Raw genomic sequence first — 17149 nt, forward strand, 5'->3', positions numbered from 1 at the left:
GAAATAGGAAGCGCTCCTTAGAAGCATTTGAGTTGAGTGAATTCTGGTTTGGACACGCCAACCTGCCATCTAAAGGATTCTAATAATTATTAGTTCATTTCACCTTATAATTAAGTATGGGCTATCATTTTGATGTTCCTAGACGGTTTATTTAGTTTTTTAAATATCTTTTTATTAACTATTTTTAACACACGGCATAGATGTCGTCCAGTTCGTTTCTGGAGCTGCAGTTCGTCTGATTTCCTCCAAGAGATTCCTTACAACTTTCCATCCCACCCTAATAAGATTTGTTTAAAATAGCATTTCAAATCTAGTAACACAAGTATGTTAAAATTAGGATAAATGTATCAATTTATAGATTGAGAGAGAAAACATTATTGAACCATGTCATTTTATTGTACACTAATGAGGAGAGGACTTTGCAAATGTGTTGTAATTAGGTTCTCTCTTTGAAAGTCTACTTTGTGGCATTTACAAACCCTATTTTCAGGCTAAGTTTCGACGAACATGATGATAAATCACTTATTTAAAAAGCTGAAAATGAGACCATTTTATTCGAATTTTTATCTTAAATTCAAATTTGTTGAATACTTTTTTCAGTGTACATTTGGGATTAGTCTGTAAAAGCTGTAATGGTAGACTTATCTTTTTTTTTTCACTTTTTTGAATATTTACAACTGCAACAATTGTTGCATCAGGTAAATTTGATCTTACTGGTTCAGTTCTCTTGTAATGACATGGTTAGAACTTATCTTAAAAGTGTCAGTATTCTGTCCCTGAAGTAAACTTCTTATCCACATGATTCTGCATTTTGAGCCTAGCCGTCATCAAACCCTCTAATACCGTTCCAAGAATAAATCTCCCTTACAAGATGAGTCTTTCTATCTCAAAGTTTTCCATTTTTGTTCGGAATTATTTTTACTATTCTTGAGCTCAAATGCTTTGTGAACACAACTTTGTTTGATGTTGTGGCATTACTCTTTAAATTGTATCATCAATGGCTTACTGTCACATCAAAGACGTTACCTTGACACGCAGAGAGTGATACATACAATATATTCCTTCCGAAAACTGGTTATTGGATTAGATTACCGTTCTTTGGTTTTTGGAATGTATTTAATGTGATGACAAGAGATATTTTTATTGAGGTATGTTTGCTACACCTGATCAGGTAACGTAGAGTCGCAGTTAGACGGAATTGCCCTATCGTATTTAATAAAAAATGATCTTATCAAAGATTTTTTAAAATATATTTATTATATTGGTTGTTAACACGTATTTGTTTGATATCAGACAAGTAGTACTACTTTCATTAAACAAAACAATTAAATCCTTAATTTCTTAAAGTTTGTTAGATAAGTAATGACTAAGTTTTGGTGAATAAATTTTTCTTGTTCAAATTTTGCAACACCACTCGTTAACATTTATTGCGATTTATATTTAACCCAAAACAAAAATCTTTTGCTGATCTTCTTCTTCTTGTAAAGATGAAACTCAAGAGTTTAAAATTGTAAAAGTTAATGTATAACGTATCTATATGTCGACATAATTCTGGGCGAAATACTCGCTATAATCCTAACTATAACGTAATTTGTAGCAAAGTAAATACAAATATTTACTTTCCCCACCTTTTGACTTAGGTAACTTATATGTAAATGTTTGCCATAACTTATAAGACTCATCATAGACTTGTATGATGCCTTGTATTTTTTAACGCAAAGATTTAAACAGTATCTTTTTTTAAAAAAAAAACGTAAGAACTCTTACTGGTGGATGGTCAGATGTAGTTATTGTTGACAGGTGAGGTTCTCACCGCTAATATTTAAATATTCTTATACCTTATAGCCAGTTCATGCAACATCAATAGAAAAGAGTATATTACTAAAGCAAATTATGAAAACGATACCCTTAATCCTCTGAAAAGTAGGTTATTCCTCTGGACTCAAATCGTGGAAATTGCGGGTTCAAATCCAGCTGGCTGCTTAGATTTACTCTACGTAGAAGCTTCTTTCAGCTCACTCTCTTTAACGAGAGAACCATTATTCGGAGGCTGGCCGTTACACAGAGAAGGCTCTGAGCTTCTTTGACTTGAATTATTGTCTAACCTGTTCATGCATAGAATACTTACATACTGTTTCTCTGCCTTAGGATGAAAGAGGACGTCTAATGAGACGCAATATTGTGAGGTATGCAGTACTCGCCTACGTCATCACATTGAAACATGTTAGCGTCCGTGTGAAAAAGAGATTTCCAACTTTACAGCATATCGTTGAAGCTGGTAAGGATTTAAGCCAATAAATTATTATAATTATTATTTTAAAAGTAGCAATAGCATAGCACCACTGTTTATATGTAATTGAACGTATTTAGTAAAATTTTATTTTAATTAGACTGCACTCTTGTATTTCACGTTTGGATATCTAGTAAACCACGACATAAAGTGGCGCCCATTAAACAATTTGTTTAATAATATCCTGTTTGCCTCAATCTGCTATTTTCTTTCTATATTTTAGACATAATATGTATAATGTAGAACTCACTAATAATAGTTTGTACTCTTTAGACTGGGAGAAGTTATCCTGTTGAATATTTTTTGTTGTTCGTTATAGTGAACTATTTCTAAGAAAATCGTCTTAGTTCTTTTAAATAACACTTTTATTCTATGTTACTAGCAATCATTTACTTTTAGTAAATTTAAAAAATGTTTAAAAAAAACAAATTGATCTGTGTTGTGAGTACAGTCTACCGGAGATACCCTTTTTAAGTCCCTTGAATACAAAAAGGTGGTTTTAATAAACTTGTACTCTTTGTTTGGGTTTCTGTTTATCTACAGTTACTCCAAAACCCGTTAAAGTTGATATTTCTCTGAGGTGCCAACAGAGAACGCTACAATAAGGCTTTAGTCGAATTCGGCCAGTCGGAAGTACAATTTTTTACCGAATAGATTTTACAGTTTTTAAAGATTTCTTCAAAAACGGCTCCAACTGTTTTGAAGTACCAATTTTAGGTATGTTAATCCATAACTTTTATTTGCAACATTCGGCTAGGGAAATTCTATTAATTCACTTTTGGCAAAGACGATAGTTTGGTGAAAACGATTCTAACAAGGATGAATCGCAATTGAACAAAATAAGTTTGTCTGCCACACCCAATTACAGCCATATGTAAATAATATTATACAGAAATGGTGGATTTATAAGTGAATAGGTACAGCTTCTTTTTTTGTTTTTCTATTTCCTAAGTTCTATTTCGGCATAATTTACGGTTTACCAACTAGATAATATTACTAAGCATTAAAATTGCGTAGAAATCAGAAGTAGAGGAAATTGCGGTAGTTAAATCAGAATGGTTGCTGAAAAAGTTGTAATGTTCTACGCTACGGTACTTTTACTTCCTCTTACGGCCAGTTAAAGGAAGTATTGCGAACGTTATTTCTCTACCTTCTTTAAAATAGGATTCACACGTAATTTTATATGGTATGGGACTATCTTAATAGGAATATTTACGACTCTATTACAAAAATTGTCCAAATGAAGATGACAAATCGAAGTATGCGAAGTTGTAAGTAGGTCAAAAACAGATGATTATTTTACTCTCGTAAAAGAATGCATTAAGATCGTGAGTATCTTAAATGCATTAAGAGTTTTTGTATTTACCTTTTCTTTTTTTCTAGATAGGTATCACCAAAAATATTTTTCTTGTCTCTGCGATTTCAAGTGGGTTTTATATCTGCTGCATTTCTTTAAAAAATGGAGAATCACGATAAATTCTGATTTGATATTTCGATTAAGTACCACCACCAGAGCGTGAGACTATTCAATGAGATTTCCGTCAAAAATTGATCATCCGGAAGTGCTGTATACTGAAGTGATCTGTGGTTTTCATAAAATCAAATAAAACAATAAATTTTATTTAAATGTATTATTTAATTGTATGATTAAAGGAAATGGATGAGATAATCACGTGATATTTTTGTTAAAATGAGACACTACTCTTGAAACTAAATTAAAATAAACAGATCATTAATAATGGCCGATTGATATTAATGAACTTCTCTCTCCAAAATGATTATGATGAACTGAGGAGCAACAGATAGAAAGTAGGAACTCCACACGGCTCAGCTGGCGCCTGCTAATAACTTTAATTTCGCTCAAAAATATCTCTAATGCTATAGATGTAGTTTCTGTTTAAAATTAGACTAGCAACTTTCATCAGGAATCCCAATATTATGTCATTTTTGTGTGTTCAAGCGTCTGAATTATTGCTCAGACTGGAAATGCTAGATCTTTGCTCCCAAGCATCAGAATCTTAGCAATAATAATTAATATGTTTCGTCTCTTTCCACAATAGTATTCATTCATTGGTCTGTACAGTATTCACTCCTTTCGCCTTAATTATAAAACACAAATTGCCCAATAACTCTGTGTACATAAACAAAGCTATCCTGAAAATAGGGTAGAGAAAAATTATCTTCTTAATGTACCCAGAAAAGATGGCAGATTACCCTGTTAATATGGTGAAGGCCATTTGGGAAGAGGAATCGAAGCTAATATAGGCTGGGATTAATCTTGGAATGGCGCTAGGAAAGGATAATATACAAGCGAAATTAATAATATTTCCAGTCAATAAAATGATTGTTTTCAAACATCAGCTAAAAAAATTGAAGGAAAAGAATAACATCAGGACTTGGGAACGCCACTGTTTATTTCATTAGTAGATCGGAAAACTAGAAATTAGTAGGTAAACCTTGCTTACTACCTTTTACGTAAAAGAATAACATCAGGACTTGGGAACGCCACTGTTTATTTCATTAGTAGATCGGAAAACTAGAAATTAGTAGGTAAACCTTGCTTACTACCTTTTACGTAAAAGAATAACATCAGGACTTGGGAACGCCACTGTTTATTTCATTAGTAGATCGGAAAACTAGAAATTAGTAGGTAAACCTTGCTTACTACCTTTTACGTAAAAGAATAACATCAGGACTTGGGAACGCCACTGTTTATTTCATTAGTAGATCGGAAAACTAGAAATTAGTAGGTAAACCTTGCTTACTACCTTTTACGTAAAAGAATAACATCAGGACTTGGGAACGCCACTGTTTATTTCATTAGTAGATCGGAAAACTAGAAATTAGTAGGTAAACCTTGCTTACTACCTTTTACGTAAAAGAATAACATCAGGACTTGGGAACGCCACTGTTTATTTCATTAGTAGATCGGAAAACTAGAAATTAGTAGGTAAACCTTGCTTACTACCTTTTACGTAAAAGCGAAAACCACTAAATGGAGTGGAGAGCAGGACTACCCAAAAAAAGCACAGCAGTCGGATTAAGGCAGACTTTATACCTGTGGAGTTTCTTTGAAAATACAAATGTTGAGATTACATTTAGAAATAGTAAAATAAGAGAAGACCTTGGAATGCGGCCAGTCATGATGGAAAAGAGTAATTTATATTGAAATGGTTCGGCAACGTTTTCAGAGTATGGGAGTGCGAGTTAGCAAGAAGACTGTTTGAAGTCATTCCCTAGGAAAAGAGAAAGACCTAATGTTCTCTACAAGGCTTCTATGGGAGGAACTCGGGAGAGGAGAGTACACTATGGAAACAACCTGAACGACACAAAGAAGTTCGCAAAAGAAGAAGAACTTCAGTGAGCGCATGTTTCCGGTTATGGCCAGTATGATCTTTACGAGGATCAATTTGTTCTTGGTACCTCGTAATTTCGAGCACCACACCTTTATCTAGAGCTTCTTTAGGAGTGAAGAGACGTACGAGTATATGATGCAATCATACACATTCGGTACTACAGCTGATTGGTTTTACTTCCTAAAGTTACAAGTAATATTATATTGAGATTGATACATCACAAAAGACTTGCATATTAGTTTTTTCTTCCTAAAGTGTAAGCGTCAATCTCTCTTAATAATCAATCTAATTGTTAGAATCTTTAGTCTTTTTTAGACATATGTAGTTACGTACATTGTTGAATGAATATATTAGTATTTTTGCTTATGATTCTCTTGAACGAAGGGTAATCACTCTTGACAGATATATATGTTTCCAGACAGACTGTGGAAAATAGAACTTCAACTTGAATTAGTTTCTATAGTAAATAAGGGTAGAAATGACTTTTAAACCTTTGAATTCACAAAGAACGCAATACCATTCATCCGCTCATCTCTAACTAAAATAACCAACAACTTCTTATCCCTTCCTGCTCTCAGCTAAACACTTAGAAAGGCGAGAACATTTCTTCAAGAAGTTGAAAACCAGACCAAGACCAGGATCTTTGTTTGTACCTGATGGGGCTTATCATGGCGTTTAATGCTCTTAAGCTTATCGTATATATAATCTTTTATTTTGTAAATAGAAATGAATACTTCCCAGAAGAAGTGGACTTGACATAGAATTTAATTTGTTTCAATTTAGGTAGGTTAATTGCTTAAAATAAGCGCTGACCTTGCTTTCCGGTCATGGTTTTCCCACCGAGATTTCCCACGCATTATTGGTTATCATCTCTTCCCATATGCACATTCACACAGGCTCTTTTTTTTTAATTAGCTGCATGAATCTTTTCAGAATAATACTTTTCTCATTCTGTAATTTGTTAGAATTAATTGGGCTACTCTTGTTTTCTACAAGTTAATTTACTAAATTCTTAGAGCGCTTTACTAGTTGCAAATTGATGTACCTATGTTATTAAATAATGTACCAAAGATCTGGGAATACGAGTATCTCTCACAAAGATGTCCCTGCTGCTGAGGTCGATTAGCTGATTACGTTTAAGACTGTAATGTTGTCAGTCAGTTAAATGCCGGTAATATTAAGGTGAAAGACGACAGCAAGATTGCATTGAAGATTGATCTCCATCCGTTACTAAATTCTATCGCTAATTTCGTTCCGACGATTGATTTTATTATTTAGTTAATTTATTATTAGGGATGGTCACTTTTCTTAGCTTCATAAAGCTTCAACAACTAACGGTGGGTATGATGGTAAAGCTAGAGTTTGCCTATGGGTTCGCTAAATCCAATTAGTGATGTGGATTCCTAGCGAATTGGTGAGTGGCACGGCTGGAATTTCGTTTTGCTAAGTTGGAACAACCGCAGGGATGCCCAATATCTCTAAAGAAGTGGCTAGTCAACTTCCTCCTAAATGAAAAATAGAGATAATCCTAAAAAAATTGAATGTAATCATGTTTCAACAAAGCCGAGTTAAAACAAACATTTGATCGTTCTTAATTGATGGATGGCAACATCGATTTGATGTTTACCGCTTAATTAAAAAAAAATAAAAGTGAAACACAAGTTTGTTGAAATGTTATAAATTTAGAAAGCCGATGCTGCGTGTTTGTTTTATTCGAAAATTTGTTCTGAAGGTAATTATAATTATCACCATTGGTGCCAGAAATTTACAACTAGACTTCCGTCTTTAGTAGTAGTCTTTTCGCTAAAGTTAACGTTCCTCTTACCGAGGCGCCACTGCTAGACACAAATGGGAATGATCCTGTATAATCTAACGGTTTATTAGAACGTGGATTTTTTTTTTTTTTATGGCGCCCCTCAAATGCAACTGTAATTAAAACTTGGAAATTGTTGAAACCATTTTCCAGACATTATGAAAAACTTTCTAGAGAAAACTTAATTTAAAGTACTCACAGGTTTTCCTCTGATCCAGAATTATTGTGATTTTGAAGATGAAGGCCTAAAGATCAAAAAGTCAACCGTAATGTCATAGGAAAATAAATGCATTGTGAATTGAATTTTAAAGGAAAGCCTCTGATAAGAATTTAAAAGAAAATAGTCTACTAAATATTGTTCGAATTTTGAACAATTTTAAGCATAAACTTTAAGAGAAAGTAAAAAATTGTAAACAAGGTAGCTTATTGAGGTTACACTTGATATGTACAGTAGGTTAGTGACCTGGCGGACGAGCTGTTCTGTAGCAAATCTTCCTTGTGTTGTGCATAATTCTTTTTTGAACAATTTTTTTTTAATGCTTCAAAATTTCAGTTATTGTGTGAGATAATGAAGCATTCGAAGCTGCTTAGTACTTCTCGTATACTGTTTTGATAAATTTAGGATAATTTTTCACGAGGCCGAGAAGGTTATCTGCCTTCCTTCCTGAAATTGGTCGTAAAGCTCCACAGAAAAAAAAAAAAAAAAGTTTATAGAAATACCAATAAAATACAAAATATTCGACATCGGCGATTGAGTCTGTTAGTCTAGAAGTCTACATATACGTCGGAATTGACTTCAATTGCAGAAGAAAGCAGAGCAGGTCCTGTTTTATAGTTTTATCCACTTTTCACCTCTTGGATCGTAGTGTGGAGATTTCGCAATACAAGGCAGTTAAGCTAAAGCCCAGGTTAGTTTCTTCCAAAGCCAGATGTATCTTTATCACCCAACATAGCAAGAGAATTGGTGGAGTTACCATCAAGTCTCACGCGAAAAAAAAAGTCCATATAGAACTTGAGGAATATTTGAGATGAAGAAAAATGCGAAGGTACTCGATAATTCCGTTCCCGAGAATCTGATGTCTGCGTTCACCTATTAATTTGTCTCTTACAAGCTCTTTGTGCCGTAACAGAGATTTCAACTCGGATGAGTTGAACCAGAACCACAATGTAATAGGTTGGGCTCACTACCTCTACTTATGTTATTGTGTTTGCTGCAACTGTGACTGAGCCCTAACAGCAATACTCCCTTTACTGGGATGCGCAGAACCTGAAAGTAAACATTGGATAGAAAGAAAAGGAAACTATTCGAAATGGAATAGTGATATCTATATTTGGATGCGGCTGGAGGGAATCCACAGGTTTCTATGCTGGTTCTAAGTTTTCAGAACAATTTTTTTTAGTGAACTAATGAATTTTGAGAACTATTGATTCCTTGCAAACTAGTGAAGTTGACTTTGTCCCTTCTACCATGGTTTTAACTACCGGTTAGTCATTTTTTCCTGGAGCTAGAACGTTAAATTTTATCAGTTACTTTATTTTTACATGTACGCGTTCCATTAGCAATTAAATTACTACTTACTCCTATCAAAATACTTTGTATCTTACTTGAAAAGTGGATATATCATTATCTTCTTATTTAATTAAATATATAACAGCATGAATTCTATTAACTTGTTTAACGGTAAAACTTGGAATATTAGTCAGGTAAAAAGCGATTCCGTTATATCCTCAGGAATTGTAACATTTTATCTTTCAATTACCCATTTTTTTTTTTCTAAATAATACAAGGAAACAAATTTTCAAAATCAATTCATGTAAGTTGCCATTTTTAAAGATTAAACTAGTTCAAACCGTCAGTTTGTATTTAAAAAAAAGAAAAGAAAAACGGGTTACCAGCAAAAGAATATTCCTACTAATTCAGCTTAGCATCTTCTCAAATATAAGTATAGGAGGTGCAATAACACCCGCAGGGGTTTCGAGTTAGCAGCTTAATTATATACATTCAATGGCGGACTACATAGACGATAATATGCTTTTTGTTGAACAGAGATATCGGTCGGTCGTGTAGACCGGTTCTTCGCTTCCGGAGTCTCTACTTCTTTGACCCTTTAGTTAACTCATCTTCTAGAACTAGGCTAGGTGGAGAAAGAGAGTGAAAAAAAAAGATTTGTTCCACTCTATGGTTGTCGTCCAACAAACTGTTCTATAATTTAGTTCAGGATACAATTATTTTGAGAAGTGAGGGCGAATTGTGACAAAATATTATTTAGAGAAAAGTTACTTAAATACAATTAAGAAAATTATTCTTAAAGACTATTTCTAAGTGCTCGCACTGCTGAGTTAATCATCAGTCGAATTGAGAATTTCTAAGAGTCTTACTTAAGCCATGTTCAGGCTATTCAGAATGGTGTAACTTCTATGACGTGCCTTTCTTTCAAAATGAGAGACAATGTAATGTGGATTGCTGAAGATTGAAGATCGGACACCCTTCCAGGCCAACGTGATAAACGCAGACTTCTCTGCTGGGCAGATGACGAAACTTGCTGAAAACAATGAGTTTCAAAGGGGGGAAAAAAATCTGAATTGGGCTTATTACAGTGAGATCTAATTTCCAAAGGAGGTAATCATTTGTATGAAGAACATTTCCAAGTCTTAGAAATAAATGAACATTTAGAGCAAACAAAAAAAAACCTTGTTTTTAACTGTAACAACGATCATTCCTTGATTTTCATTGAAATATTTACCAAATAAGTTCTAAAATTCAATACAATTAAATTTTTTCTCGGTAAAAATGCGCTGTTTTGTTTCGTTCGAGACAACAGTAAAATATCTCTAATATTAACAGAGATTTCATTAAGTAGTCTATTAGCCCAATAAGTAGAACATTTCTAAGCTTAAGTAAATTAGGCTATTTAGTAAATTAGTTAATCTTTCGTGTTTCAAGAGTAACTGATTCTTTGGGTTTTATCAGCTTGTCCACTAAATAGTCTTGGATGTGAAATTAGCAAAGTTCACTCAAGGATTGATAACAGGGCACAGGGTGAACATATTTATTGATTCTTCTTCTTGGTTTAAATAACTTAATTTGCATTGAAGTCGAGATTGTATGTTTTGAACAGTCAAAATAAACTTGACTAGAATATTCATGGGGTAGTAATCGTAGTATCTGATCACATAATGGTAAGCACCCACATGGACAATACCCAGGGGGATTATGAACTTTAAAAGGTGGTTTGCCCCACTTAAGAACACTAATACAACAACATGATTTTCATCTTCACCCAATTCCTCATATTAATGCCATTAAAATCATAATAATAATTAGTAATGACTAGCATTTAAAAGCAGCTTATTTTAACCAAGTTAACGAGATAAATCCAATAAAGCTTTCTAATCAGAATTTGTGGCATGATTGATAAATAAGGATCCTTAATGAACGTAAAAACTTCCCTATAGAATTGCATAAACATGGTTGAATTTGCTAATACCTTTACTAAGTTAGAATTAATGTTTGTTTTCGAACTATCCGTATTTATTTAAATGTTTAACCAGTTTTTTGTTTGTTTTTTTTATAATCCAAAACGACAGGTTTTCTGGCGCCATAACATACATTAAAAAAGAATCTGGTTACTTTATAATCTGCATTCGTATTACCACAATTTCTTCTACACTTACATTTAAAGAAGCAGCTTTTAAAAGACTTGTTTTCTAAATTTAGATTTGAATACATATATAAATAAATTCTTATGTACATTCTTCTTTTCTTATCAGTAATATTTCTAAAAATAAATTTATCTTCGTTAAATGCCAGCAGTATCATTTGAATTAAAAATAAAAATATGTTAATTTTAGGATTTGATCATATTGTAAAAGTGAGCTTAAACATACTCGTAAATGCCATGCTACAACCAAATTTATTACAGGACTTCAAATTAAATAAAGACAGTGCCATTATGGAAAACCAAAATATTATTATACTATCCTAATAAATCATTTGCTATCATTATTAGGTATTTTCTAATTTCACCTAACCAATTATTAAACGGTCTTGACTTTGTTAATAAGTTCTCTATCTTTTAGATTATTATTGCGCTGTTGAAATGTACTAATTCAGTATTAAATTACTTCTAGGTTTTTGGTATGTTTATTATTATTTTTTATTACGTTACCGTTTCAAACTTGTTTTTTGTTGGATATTTCCAACAATCTTCTAAAGAGATTCAAGTTAATTGAAACCATATTTACTAGCTAGTGCTGTTGATTTTTTTAGGAGGGAGTACAGATGTTCACCGATATTGCGCTGTTAATATTTTTAGTTATTTCTGTTTGTTTTGTTCAAGCTTTAAAATTAAAATTAAAGAGGTTGCTTTTTAAAACATCAATACTAAGGATGACTTTAGTTTTTTTTTTTTTTCCAAGTTGACACAAACATCTGAGATCATTGGCAGCCTAATCAGTGCACTTTTGTTCTCCTGATCTATCTTTACTGATAAATAATAATAATTATTATTACTGTCCCCAATACACAGGGCTGTCATGCTGGTAACTATGAACAGTAGAGACATTTGCCTGTTATTATATTTAGTTTGATAATCAAAATATCATCGATAATGACGGCTAAAAAGTATTGATTTCTGTTACCAATGATCTCTAAACTGTTTAGCAATCGATTGGACGATACAAGTTGTGGACATGATAATTGGTATGTGGGAGGATAGTTATGTTGCCAATAACCCATATTCTTAACTTCAGCTTAGCTAAGTGCCTTTTCTGTCTTCGTGCTCAACCCTCTCTGTGTATTAAGCCGACAATAGAACTCTGCTGTACAGCAATATACAGCAACTGTACCATTCAGGCAATCTACTTATTGGTTGACTTGGTTTATATTTGTAGTATGGGATTCTATCCTCTATTAGTTGGCAATCAATAGTCAATTGCTGATGGACTAATTTTGTTACTTAATTGTCTCTCTCTCTCTCTCTCTCTCTGTAGGTAGTCTTCCTGGGTCAGCTCAGTATAGCGACCTCTTTTTGACGAACTAACTCTGGCTTCTCTGGGTATTTCTGGCGGCATTTCTCGTCCGTCAGCGACCCGTCTTTAATGATACGTTTTGATGGGTAGCTTCTCTAGCGGACAACTTTATTCTTTATTGTTAACATAACCCCTTGAGCCCGCTGTGCGAACCAAGCATTTGGAGCGTCTTTATCAAACAATTCTTAGGGGTCCATCAATAGGAATGCCTATACTGAGGTCTCCTTAGCGTAGAGAAACGTAACTTTTTAAGAAAATAATCTGGTCCCGTCTCCTCTGAAGGTATTTCGTGCGTGCTGTGAGTGGCATCAGGCTAAGTTCCAAAATTTATTGCTCAGAGGATCTATTCGTAAAAAAATTTATCTCAGTGGTATCCGTATGAAGTAGTATCCTTGATATCCGTATCTGTTGCCAAGATTAAATCCGTGTAACTTAGTATCAAGAGATGTTTTGGATACCAAGATGTTAGCTTCTTACATGTTTTCACTGTTAGTCAATTTGCTCTCCTTTTTTCCAATCTGTGGGCTTAAAAAAAACAACGGAAACTCAATTACGGAATCAATATGATTGCTGCAATATTAAGGTTAGGGTAGACATTATCTTCTATTCTAAAGACCAAACCACATTGTTTTACGGCTCACTATCATCCTCCTCTTCGCTTTCTTAGCGCTAGGATATTATAACCTTTATTTCTTTATTGAATGGGGTTTTAATTTATTATTTGTTTATAAAATCAATTAGCGCATATTCTTCACTTAATTCTACTTGATAAGATTCGTATCACTTTTTATTTTTAGCTGATATGATTTTTAAAAAATTAAATAATTATATATAACAAAGTGGTTATGCTATTGCTAACATTATGTTTAGTGTTTAAAGAAAGGCTTGCTTGTTATTTGTTCTATTTAAATATTTTGTTATAAAATGTAATTAATTATATATGGGAAGTTGGGAGATAAATGGGCTGGGCTATATAACATGGCTATCCCCGTGTGCCACACTTTTTAACGGTATATATAGGTATAATGATGGAGAGCGAAAAGAAAATAGTTGAAATGATGGATGAAAGAAGCCCGATGGCCAAATATTGGATGCCGTTAGTTTGGGCGACGAACATCATCAATCGGGCGAGGAAGGAATCACTAATTACATCTGATCATGTTGTACAAACATTATTGATGGAATTATCAGAGCATCGCAGACGTCTTGGCTCTGTAATCAGCTATGATACCGTCTGCGTACCGCTTGTCTATACCCAGGTTATTTTTCCTTTTTTGTTTTGTTTAAATTTGTGTTTTTTTTCTCTGTATTTTTTGCTCTTTGTTTTTACTTATATTATTGCACAATGCACCATTTTGTATTTTCATTCAGTCATTGAGCTTTTGTCTTGCTTTTCACTAACTAATTTTAGCTTTTCTGCTTTGTTGTAAGACTTTTTTTTCTTTGCCTTGAGATTTGCATTTTGTAAAGCAATAAAATAGAGAGGCTGCAAAAACAATTTGTGCAGTCCATTATCTTAAATGATAAACAGTATTGTCTCCTACGTTTTGACAACATAACACACTTTGGTTGAACAATATTTTGGACTCTGGTATGTGAGATGTAGATATCAACAACTTGGTTTATTGTTTTTTCCAAACGTTTTTGCAGAATGTGTGTCTTCGTCGGTGGCTGATACGATAAGACACCTGTTTAGGGTTGGTTTAACACGGCGGTTACAACCAGAGATCTGCAATGACGGCTATTTTTTTTTTTTTTTTTTTTTTTTGCGCATCAACAGCTGAGGTTATTAGCGCCCGGGTTCGAATGACGGCTATTGATGTTGTCTTACTGGTTGAGTTTTGATTATGTGTTCATTGATTTGGTTTGTTATTTGGGTATGTCTGTATTAATTGAGAAAGTTAAAATATAAACACTAATGAGGGATTAACTCATGGTTAGCGGCACAGGATTCACCGCGGTGAATCCAGCTGCTGATGTATTCTTCCTAGGAGTTTTTACAGCTCACTTGGGCGGTGATGGAAAATGTTGTCTGTCACGGATATATATTTGATCATAATCGTAGAGTTGCTGGTGTTGTACGTTGTGGAGTACACTTTCCTTTCTGGTATCCTTGTCTTTCTCCTACTGCTTCATCCTTTTCTTCAATGCTGCCAAGTCAATCCAGAGCGCGGGGCTGAGCAGTCGTTGCAGTGTATTAAGATAATCTGTTTGTTGCGTGGGTCTTGTCTTTGCTTTTCATATCCATGGGCATTCTTTAGCCACAGTGTGCCGCAAGAAGGCATTAGCAACAGCCGCTGGCAGTCATCTGATATTAACCATAACAGAGGTATAACTACCTTGAACGTAATACATCTTAAACTTTTAGCCAACAGAGACAAAATGAGTTATCAAGACCAAAAATCATTAGTTAAAAGAGAAGATCTACAAATAAACCACATTGACTTGACATAAATTTTACTCACTAGAAATTCGGAGCTTCAGAACTACCAAGGAGCTCTTATTTCTAAGCATTATTTATCTCCTATGTAAATTCGTGGCTAACCTCTATTTATTTTAACGTTAAGTTAAAGTAAACGAGGATATTAACCCAGAAAATTATTAACGAAGAATAGCAGTTCTTTTTTTTTTGATTAGTTCTTTTTGTGCTAGTTACTGTCAGGTTAAGAAATACAAACCGTAGAGTGGAGCAGTGGTGGATTCAAGCCAAAAATGCTACAAACTACTTAGTTACTAACTCACCGATTAACCCGGTTTTTCAACCCGATAGATACTCTTTTAAATTAGAAAAATGTTCAAAAGTATTTTGTAACACCTGTGAAGGAACAAGAATTTTGCGCATTCAATAAAGTAGATCTTTCAATAACAAACGTGTTTCTCTAGAGATAAGAAACTAATATTATTTTTCTTTGAAAAATTTTATTTCTATTTATAGAATTATATGCAATGGGATAATTTATTAAATTTTCAATTATGAAAGCAATGATGACATCAATATTTAAGTGATTGAGTGAAATAGCTATTTCTTGTGAATTAGAGAAAAGTAATAATAAAATAGTGGGATAATTAATTTTAATTGAAATATTTTCAAGTGAAGGTCATAATAACACGATTTGACTTTGTTATCGTGTGCCGCTATGGTAGTAGACTTGTAAATACATGACAGTCGAGTTTTCTTATTCCCTACCGAACCATAAAATAAAATTTTTAATCCTGGTTTTATTACAATCTCAATTAACATTTTAATTACGCAATTGGCCTACCTAATTACAGTGAAAAACAACAAAAGCATACAATCTTAAGATTTTGGGACGAAATTTTTGGACAGAATTTGTGAAAGTATATAGAATACTAAAAGTTTAAGCCCGAATTTGGTGTACTTATGTTCTGACTTCCGGATGAACAGCATTATAAAAATAGATACCAACAAACAATGTGACCACATTTTTTTAAAGTATTTTTTTCTCTTGGAATGGTCAACGCTGCGTTTCAATGAAAACAAACAAAATGGTGTTATAGTACGGGTGAAATAAGCTAAAAAAAAAATATTACTTATTTGAGATTGTTGAACTTTATAAAGTAGAACTGTAAATCAGACAAGGTAGACTTTCATGTAAGACTTCTTTTTGATGAACTTGCCTGAAATTAGCACAGCTTGAGCTCGCGTGGTTAGTTTCCACAATTAGACGAAACTAGCGTTATTGGCTTGAGTTTATCTCTGCTTGCTTTGAGAATAAGTGTAATCACTGGATTCCTTTATGACAGAATTGGTTTCAGCTCGTTAGAATGAACTTCCCTAATGAAGTTTGCACAAACAAATACCAAATATGGTTGGATATTTTCAAGGTATTGTCGCTCTTGTTTATCTATTAAGCATATCGTTCTACTGATGATACCAGAATTTTGACTGAAATTAAACATGCCGCTTAGTTGAACACTTCCCAAACACGATAAATTACGAGGAGACAAATAATTTTCTTTACAATTATTAATTACAAATTCAAAGTAGCAAAAATTGCTTTAAAAAAATGAGCAAATCTCTCTAATAATGTTGCATGATTGTGCGCATGATAAATGCTAGAAATATAAGAATTATTAACACAGTTTAACTTCAGCTAAAAAATAAATACTTCAGAGAGTCATCTCCTTAAACAGGCCGAATCTCTCTGGGACAGCTACATCAGCTTCATGTTTAGGTAATTAGAATCTTTAGGGCAGAGTGTATGAGTAAATAATGTTGGTTTGCCAATCTAGCACTCTCGTCATCTATCTTACATTTTATGACAAGTAAGAGAAACATTTATGTAAGTTCATTATTGTGTAAGTATATAAAATGCCTTATTAATGCAATTAATTAAAATTGAGCCTGTGTTAAAGTCGCATATACATGTATAATACAAGGTTTAACATTATTTGTTTCAAATATTCTACTAATAAATGTTAGTTCGCTTAATAAAAGAAAATTCAATTTTCTATCAGCGTAGATTAAATAATTAGAAATTAGTGCCAAAGCAATACAAAAATAAGATACTCATTAAGGCAGTGTTGTAAATTTATGTCAGGATTCAGAATGACTTTTAACTTTTAGGGACTAATTTAATCATCAGCCCTTATGTTTATTGGTCATTAAATTGTTTTTAAAATTTATTAACTCTCTGT

The 17149-nt window shown here is 33.2% G+C and overlaps 1 protein-coding gene across 4 annotated transcripts in view; it reads left to right on the forward strand.

Annotated features, from left to right (window-relative positions):
• Positions 1–17149, forward strand: part of Best2 (bestrophin 2) — a 196647-nt gene that overhangs the window by 125500 nt on the left and 53998 nt on the right. For 2 of the 4 annotated variants that reach the window (XM_074117797.1, XM_074117799.1), the window contains exons 4-5: positions 2149–2278; positions 13511–13749. In XM_074117797.1, the coding sequence (XP_073973898.1) occupies positions 2149–2278; positions 13511–13749 (369 nt within the window). The remainder of the gene's footprint in view (positions 1–2148; positions 2279–13510; positions 13750–17149) is intronic. The other 2 variants (XM_074117796.1, XM_074117798.1) reach the window with 1 other exon arrangement.

This window comes from Rhodnius prolixus, unplaced genomic scaffold (assembly GCF_049639745.1).
Source record: "Rhodnius prolixus isolate KJV_2025 unplaced genomic scaffold, Rpr scaffold_2, whole genome shotgun sequence".
In the NCBI taxonomy this organism is placed as follows: domain Eukaryota; kingdom Metazoa; phylum Arthropoda; class Insecta; order Hemiptera; family Reduviidae; genus Rhodnius; species Rhodnius prolixus.